General features: G+C 33.8%; 1 protein-coding gene across 1 annotated transcript; it reads right to left on the bottom strand.

Moving 5' to 3' along the window:
* Positions 1-782: 782 nt before the first annotated feature.
* LOC123694486 (brain protein I3) lies at positions 783-6649 on the bottom strand. Its single transcript, XM_045639935.1, has 2 exons — positions 6456-6649; positions 783-2519 (listed from the first exon to the last, which is right to left on the bottom strand). Exons 1-2 carry the CDS (start codon positions 6511-6513, stop codon positions 2215-2217), a joined length of 363 nt encoding a protein of 120 aa, XP_045495891.1. The 5' UTR covers positions 6514-6649; the 3' UTR covers positions 783-2214.
* Between the last annotated feature and the right edge of the window lie 2518 nt (positions 6650-9167).

The following is a 9167-nucleotide window of genomic DNA, read 5'->3' as shown; positions in this document are numbered from 1 at the left end:
GCTCTTAGATGAATATTAAGCATATAAAAATCATATTAACATCAAACTATTCTATTTTCTCTACAAAATAGATAGGGTAATGATTAAACGGAACATATTGAAGTGAAAAATAAATAAATATTGTGGTTACAGCCATATTTTCCATGTGATATCGGTAAAATCGCATTATATGTATTACTAAATTGACCAAAAACTAATATTACACTAATTATTATTAACCTACTACTAATAAGAGGCACAATTTATATGACATAATAAACGATACTATTCTGCTTATTATAAAATATTTATTCATCAACTTTTTTTTTATTTTACAGTATAAATTTTATATAGATACGTAAAAACCTAAGCAAATTTCAATGTTATGAAGGCCACTTAAAAGTTATTTTATTTATTCTACATAATATTGTTATTTGCATATACATTTCAAAGATTCGGAGAGAAATAAACTGTATTGATAATGTCAATACAGTATTTCTCTTAGGGCCGATTTTTCAATGCTTGGATAAAACTTATTCGTAGAATAATGTATAAAACTACCATTTTAAAAACGTATTTTATTTGCCCGTATTTGACAGTTTACGTGACATTTTAATATTATCGTGTAACGCTGGTTGCAGAGCTAGACCGACCGTCAGTGCGTACCGTCGGTCCTGACCAAGTCCTGACGATACGCATCAACAATTGTATGACTTTACACTAATGCGCATGACAATACGCGTGCGTATGGTCGGTCTAGCTATGAAAGGTTTTATGAATTTCCATACATATGACAAGCGCGACTGACGGTCGGTCTAGCTCTGCAACCAGCCTAATACTTTATTGGACGGACGTTTTATCCAAGCATTGAAAAATTAGCCCTTAAAGAATGAAATGTATCTTACAAATAATGACAATTAATACAATATATAGGACCATAACCATATATAGGTATACCGTATAATATAATATTTCAAAGACTGACCACGGTTATGTGGTTAAAGTTTATCCTGTACAAGTGTATTGATTATAATATTATTTTTTAATTATTTGTTGTTTAAGTCTAACTATTGTCGCGTGGAATGTAGGTAAATCATACATAGAGGAAGGACAGAAAAAGAGAGAAAAAAGGCTTCTTAGAATTAAAGACAGCGTTGGCACGAAAAAGAAACTAGAAAGATACTTGACACTGGCAAATAGTTGCCATAACAGGAAAAAAAACTAGAAAGATATACAGGTAGACAGAAATAGACAAAGAACAGCGATTTTCCCTCTTTTTCTAATTGGCGGATGTTTCCGTAAAGATCTATATATAACCTCTTTGATTTTACCAGTTATTATCTGCCTTTTTGTTCAGATAAATTACATATAAAAAGTAATAATATGGTATGTAAGAATCCTTTCATTATTCACCAATTACGGTATTTAATACATAACCTGGCACTTTAAAAATTCATGTTTACATCGGCAGCTTATTAATCATCAATTGATAATTTGAATACCAAATTAAATTAGCAATATTACTTATTATTGCAACTTAAGTCTATAAAAGATAGATATTAAAATAACATTTTATCACTATGTGTGATTAATTTTGAGAGAACAAAACTTACACATTGATGAATATTTATTTTGCAACAAATTAAAAATTGCTAAGTCTTATTGTTTTACTTGGACGTAATGTAAAAATCTTTATGTAAAACACAGTAATGATTGGTGTTTCTCTCTAAGTTGTAAAGTAAATATATTATGAATTTTACCTTCATATCTTAACTCATCTTTATATCAACTAGAACCTACAACTCATTTCAAAATTGTGATTCTAAGTGTTTTTATTCGATATAGATAATCAATATAAAATTCCATATATTTACAATACAACTTCTACGCTTCTAGCTCCTATAACCAGGAATAACCCTATTTTCTTAAAAAATGGCATTATTTTGTAGTAGTTGGATTGTAGGTCCACTACCTTTATTCTTTTACTACTGTTTTCTTTTAGAATTAAAGACTTTTCCGGATTTTAAACTCAATACATATATTCATCTTATTTATCCCAGATTGATAACTTTACAGTCTATCCGTGACAATGTACAGTTAAAGCGTATGTATACGCTCGTTTATAAAATGAATAAATCAGGTTTAAAATCCATGAATCCATCTTTAATTCTGTTAACAGATAATACTTATTTGCTCACATCCCGATTATAGAAACTAGGAATCCAATATTTCCGACTATCCAAACATGGCGCCACAATTCGAGCATCTTCGGTTCTTCAGAGCGAGACAGCACAAAATTCCGATGGGAAAGAAGAGGATAGCGCATAGAATCCCTAGGCATGTGAAGTCGTCTTCTAAAATACCTACTCGACAGGCTGGGCAGGCTCCTACAGCGATGATCGCGGGGGGTATTATTATGTTTGTGGCCCCGTAGTTAGGGAGGTATGTGCCTGGTGGAGCGTTGTATGGAGTGTAGCCTGGTGGAGGTGGGGGATACGCCCCTTGGCTTGGCTGGCTTGCTGGGTTGCCTGCTTGTGGTCCTGAAAATTGTCGAATGTATGATGAGTTAGTAATCATTTGGAAGTATTTGATATTTTTAGGATTATAGCATCCAAATGCTTTATAAATATAAATTTTAAAGAATAGAAAATTTACAAGTATGTTAAGGGTTAATAATAATCCTTAAAATATAAATATAGACAAGACAGTATCATAATTAAATTAAATTATTGGAATGTGAAAAAGAGTTAAAATCTACATGAAGTCAGACTAGTTATCAATGTTAAATGTAGTTTTGAATTTTGATGTTTTTACTATTATAAAAGAAAAATGGAGCATGGTCTTGAAATACCATAATGATTCATAACATAACATTTTATTGCGTAATAATATTAAATTGCAAATTATTTTGGTATTTTTCTTTAAAACTTGTAAGAATAAAAATTCATAAATTTATAATGAGTACAAACAACTTTTAAGTGTAGTTAGCCTTAAACAATTAGTATTTCCTGTGTAAAGGGTTTGGTAAATAGCAAATTAAAAACTGATAAGATATGTTGTGTTTGTTTTTAAAGATTATTATATTTATACTCATTGTCATAAAGAGAAAATAGTTCATTATTTTTAATCCTAGCGGAGACAAATCCAATGAACCAAAAATCCGTTGAACCAATTTTGTATTACAAATGTTACTAATAGAACTTTCTTTAATATAGATTTAAAACATCTTTTCATATTCCATATTATTCAAGAATATTATTGTGTCAATGACCTCACAGTCTGCATATTTTATTTTATAAATCACTTCATAATACATGAGTATACAAGCCATCAATTCTTATCGATGTGATAATGCGATTACTCATTACAATAGTTTATTTTTATTTCATTGTAACAATAAGTGTACTGAATCACAATAATAGCAACTATATATTCTAGAAACATCTTTATACTTCCTCAAATAAATTACAATTATGTAAATATGTTGCAATATTAATGAAAAATCTTCCTTATAATCATAGATTTAAGAATAAATTTACAATCCAATAAAGTTAAAAAATAATAGAAAATAATAATAATAATAATAAGGGCGTAGGGATGTGACGACCCCATCGCCCACGGTTGGGATATCTATTGTTCACGTGATAATAGATATTCCACCCGTGCAATCAGTCAACCCGCAGGACACCTTGTGGCGGGGTGTCGGGGAGTAGCGACCCCGCGGGAACCGAGTGCTCCCGGGGGAGGCCCCTGTCTTCATCTCCGGCTTGCCTTCACCGGCCGGTCGGAGTGAAGCCTGACGAGGACAGGACCCCCACCTCTGGCTTGCCTTAACCGGCCGGCCAGAGTGGAGTCGCGAGAGCTTTTAGCTCGAAGGGTGGATGCGAAGCGTAAGTGGCGAGTGGGCACGTGATGCTGGACCCTCAGGGAGCGCGTGATCGGAGTTTAAAGTCCAGGGACGCCTCTCCACCCTTAGCTGCTCACAATATGTTGCCCCCTTGTCGCACTATTGCAGCGACTTATTTCGGGGGCCCATACAGTGAGAGGGCGAGTCACCACCTGCCAACATATTTTTACTTTCTTTTAGTAGAAAGGCAGGTGCCATAGTTTCCAATAGTCCCCAAATACCGGCCCATTTAACATCCCACTCCATAGCCCAGTTTATTTTGTTTTTCCATATCTTGTAATAGTCCTACATCGGCCGCGGACTGCCTAGGACTGTATCTCTATAGTGCAGTCATGGGCAGGCTGCGGCTGGTGTCCCACAACACAGTAAAGTTCTCTAAAGGGCCTCTGCGTGTTGGATCCGTGTCCCCACGTAAGCCTTTCAAAGGACCGGGTACCTTCCTTATGATGGTACCCGAGTATTATGGAATGAGATACACATAATAATAATATTATATATAGTACACCAATATATATACCTACATATTATGTAATAATAATACATACAATGTTAAATAGTATACAAAAAATTTAAAATATAATAGATAAATTTATAACGAAAGATAATATTTTTTTACCAAACTATCGAACGTAGATATGGTTTGTGCATGTTTGATTGAATCTGGCAACGAATTCCAAAGATTAATAGCGTTCATAGTAAAAGAGTGATGGTAAAAGTTAGAGTGGTGAGATGGAATTAGAAGAGAAAGGGAGTAAGGAGATCTCAATACCAAGCTGTTGGAGTGACGAAATATAAATCTTTCCTTAAGATAGTTCGGTGTTCTAGCGTCAAACAATATGCCGTAAAGAAGATGAAGCATGCGAGCATTCCGTCGAGAACGTATTGGCAACCATTTGAGTTTCGTACGGAAGTGGGATACGTGGTCATATTTTCGCAAACCGAATATGTACCTTATACCGAGGTTCTGAAGGCGTTCGAGAGCATCTAATTGGTTTTCATTAAGATCGGGATAGGCACAGTCACAATAATCGAGGATTGGATGAAGTAAAGCTTGTACTAACTCAATTTTAGTGGGGATGGGAAGAAGGTTACGTAAACGTCTGAGGGAACCGTAAGAACTAAACATTTTTTTTCGCACTTCTTGAAGCTGCTGTGTCCATGAAAGAGTCTGATCGAAGTATATTCCTAGATTTCTGACACTGGAGCTGTAAGGGATAATAACACCATCTACAATAACCTTGGGAATGGTGACCCAGTCAATTTTATTTACGAAGTGTCGACTTCCGACTATGATTGATTGTGTCTTATCTGGATTTATATTCACTCCGTGCGCTTTGCTCCATTTTATTATTGATTCAAGGTCCTTATTGATTTGACGTACTGCATTAGGCAAATTCTCGTATGATGAGTGAGTATATATTTGCAGATCATCTGCGTACATGTGATATAAAGAGGAAATGTTGTGAGTGATGGAATTAATAAATAGAGAAAACAAAAGAGGAGACAGTACGCCGCCTTGAGGAACACCGGCAACGACATCACACCAAGATGAATAACAGTCATTACTGTAGATACGTTGACGGCGTCCTCGTAGATAGTCGTACATCCAGCTAATTACAGTATCGGAAATATTAAGAGAAGAAAGTAATTTTAAGAGAATATCATGATCTACAGAATTAAACGCATTGCTAAAATCAATTAATGTGAGGAGAGTAAGTTGCTTGTTATCCATTGCCATTCGGATATCGTCAGTGATCTAAAATAGTATGTAAATTGGCAAAATAATATCAATCTAGGAGAGCATAGCAAATTAATCATTTGCATGACATGTATAAAAAACTGAATTAATCAGCGGAACAGATAAGAAACAATTCACATTTGAATAAACATTCATTTACAAAATGAAATCAACAGATTTCAACTAATGAACAAAATTCTTGATATGCATTAAAAACAAAAGTATTAACTGATATCTCAAACTAAATTAACAAATGACCTTCTGAATAGTAATGATCTGTTAACATATCTCTCTGCTCAAATGTAAACTCAATAATATCAAGTTATCAATAATTAAATATAAACAAAATATGCCTTCAAAATCCTATTATTATTCAAAGAATACTGGTTTATGCTTTTACAACCTTAAAGATAGGGCCAAGTAGGTTAAATAGTGTTACAGATGGATTGAATTTCAAAACTGAGGATTATTTATGCAGTTATATGGATTCATTTAGCTGCCTATCATATAACAATGTATATGTATTGTATACATCATTTTAAGGACTAAAACCTAATGCTTATTAATATAATTATAACATTAAAACACATTTTTTTTTTGTTAACGCTTAGTCATCTTTCTAAATCACAAAAGATAGGAGATAACATTTCAACTCTCTACGTAAATAAAATCTTAATCATCGCTTATACTTTTAAAGATGTTTACGTGTATTTAAATCAGACAAGTAGATTTTAAGGTTAGCGCTAAGTTGCGCAGTTTAAAACGAATTTATCTGGAAATTCAACATACATAATTATAAATGTTTCCGATAGTTAAAATATTTTGCAATACCTTGAGGCATAGTAGCTGAGTAAGGTGGTGGCTGCTCCGTTACCGTAGGTTTCTCCATAGTCGTAATAATTTCTTAGGTATATTATTTCCAAAAAATTAAAGAAATAAAAAGAAAAGCAGTATCGAATCACCAACAAATAACAAACTTCGAGTTTAGTTGTTTGATATTTCAATTTTCACTTATAATTGACAAGAATGAATAATTAAACTTGATTGACTGGTGACATTGACAGGACCACAGAGCAAGTAATATAGACAGGACAATTGATTAGAGACAACGCCAGATGATAAATATTATTAAATGATGTTTGTACACGGTGTTTGTTGTGGTGTTTGTATATCACACATCGTAACTTAGATAAGTTCGTATATTAAGTTGTATATGTTTTATTTATCTTTCCAATAAATCTATTGAGACGTGGTAATTTATTAAAATAAAGATATTTTCTTTTTTAAAATACTAATATTTTAATAAAATACAGGGCTAGTTGTAATTTTTGAATATTCTTCTACTCCTACAATCCCATGGGCGTAGCCACGGTGGGGCAGGGTGGGGCGCTTGCCCCACTCTAGCTTTGACCTGGAAGGTAGGTAGATACATAACCAAATCTAAAAATTGAAGTACCTATACTAAGCTTAATATCCGTAAGGTGTTTTGAATAAGAATACCTAATTCGAATAACGAATTACACACGAAAAAAGAAAATAGCTGAGGCTTCTATGTTACATGAACTGTAAGAAAAATGAGTATAGTACCCCAATTAGTTGCCCCACTAACTTATCCAATTTCACTTTTGTTGTGTTACACGTTATAGTTATATAGTTATATATTCTTTATTGCACACAATTTTTAATTTACAATACAAGGACATTAGAAGCAATTGGCGGCTTTATTGCTAAATAGCAATTTCTTCCAAGCAACCAGTACAAAGCATGAAATATACAGTTACAAATATGGGAAGATAGTGAACACATAAAAAGCAAATAAATTAATACAAAAAACATAAGTACAAATCAAAATAAACGGAAAAAAAAACACAAACAATATCAAAACATTAAAAATAAAACACAACAAAGAAAAACAGCACAGAAAATTAGCAGGTTTGCAAATAATGATTCTTTACCATATTTTTAAAGGACTCAAGCGATTGAGCTTTCCTAATGCTGGTGGGTAGATCATTCCAAAGTTGCACAGCTTTAACAGTAAAAGAAGCGTTAAAAAATTTAGTTGAGTAAACAGGAACACGTAGCATTAGGTTATCATTTGATCGTAGGTTCAAACTCCTGGCAGATAAAAATTCAAAGTTATCTTTTAAATAGCAAGGAATACGAGGATCAAATAGTATGCAGTACATGAGCGAGAGGACATGAGCATTGCGGCGGTGGCGGATGGGTAGCCATTTAAGCTGCTTCCGAAATGCTGTGACATGGTCAAATTTTCTCAACCCAAATACAAAACGCAGGGCAAGGTTCTGCAAACGTTCGATTTTATCGAGTTGTTCCTGGGTTAGGTTGGAAAAGCACACGTCAGCATAGTCCAGAATGGGCAGCATTAAGGTCTGAGCAAGCATAACTTTGGTGGGAATAGGCAAAAAATTGCGCAGCCTTCTTAAACTAGATGCTGTCCAAAATACTTTTTTACTGATGTTTTTTAACTGCACTGACCATGATAGAGTTTCGTCCATATATAAGCCCAAGTTTTTAACCGATTTTCGGTAAGGCACAACGACGCCATCAATATAGATAGGTGGTAAGGTAGTCCAGTTGATTCTAGCCACCAGACTCTGACTACCAATAATGATGGCTTGTGATTTTAATGGGTTTAATTTGAGACTATGGGATACACTCCAATCATACACCTTGTTTAGATTGTTGTTTATATCATTAATGGCAGTGTTAATATCAGCTAAAGGCGACTGTGTACTATATATTTGAAGGTCATCTGCATAAAGATGATAAAGGGAAGTTAGGTGAGGCGTTAAAAAGTTAATAAATATAGCAAACAGAATAGGAGAGAGCACACCACCTTGTGGCACGCCAGCAGATATGTTGCGCCAGGTTGAAAAAGAATTATCGACAAGAATACGTTCACTTCACGTTCTACAACTCACTGATACTTTTTACTTTACACTTTTTTTTTCTAGTGCCCACACTAAAAAAAATGCATTCGCGAATGCCTTCGCGAATGCCATCGCAAATGCCTTCGCGAATGCCTTCGCGAATGCCTTCGCGAATGCCTTCGCGAATGCCATCGCGAATGCCTTCGCAAATGCCTTCGCGAATGCCTTCGCAAATGCCTTGGCGAATGCCTTCGCGAATGCCTTCGCAAAGGGAACTATATTTTCTATCACCAAAATTTATATTTGTCATCAAGTTGTATCACCTAATAAATAGATCTATCACCACGAAATATTTTCGTTCTCAGATAAACAAAAATTGTTCCCAGGTATGAATTATCAAATTAATGTTAATATATGTGTAAAATAAGAGATCGATAACCAATAAAATTATATTGCATTACATGAATATAAACTTCGTTATTATAATTACAGTTTTGTTACTTATATAATAGCTCTGTGCTCAGAATGGTAGATCTGTCACCAAATAAATCGATTATCGATCCCTGACTGCGACTCCTTTTTATTTGATATTTTGTCACCTATACAGTAGTAACATTTTATTTCGTTCAGATAATAAATTAATAGTATTCGT

This window comes from Colias croceus, chromosome 9 (genome assembly GCF_905220415.1).
Source record: "Colias croceus chromosome 9, ilColCroc2.1".
NCBI lineage: Eukaryota > Metazoa > Arthropoda > Insecta > Lepidoptera > Pieridae > Colias > Colias croceus.
This window is presented reverse-complemented; position numbering and strand designations above follow the sequence as displayed.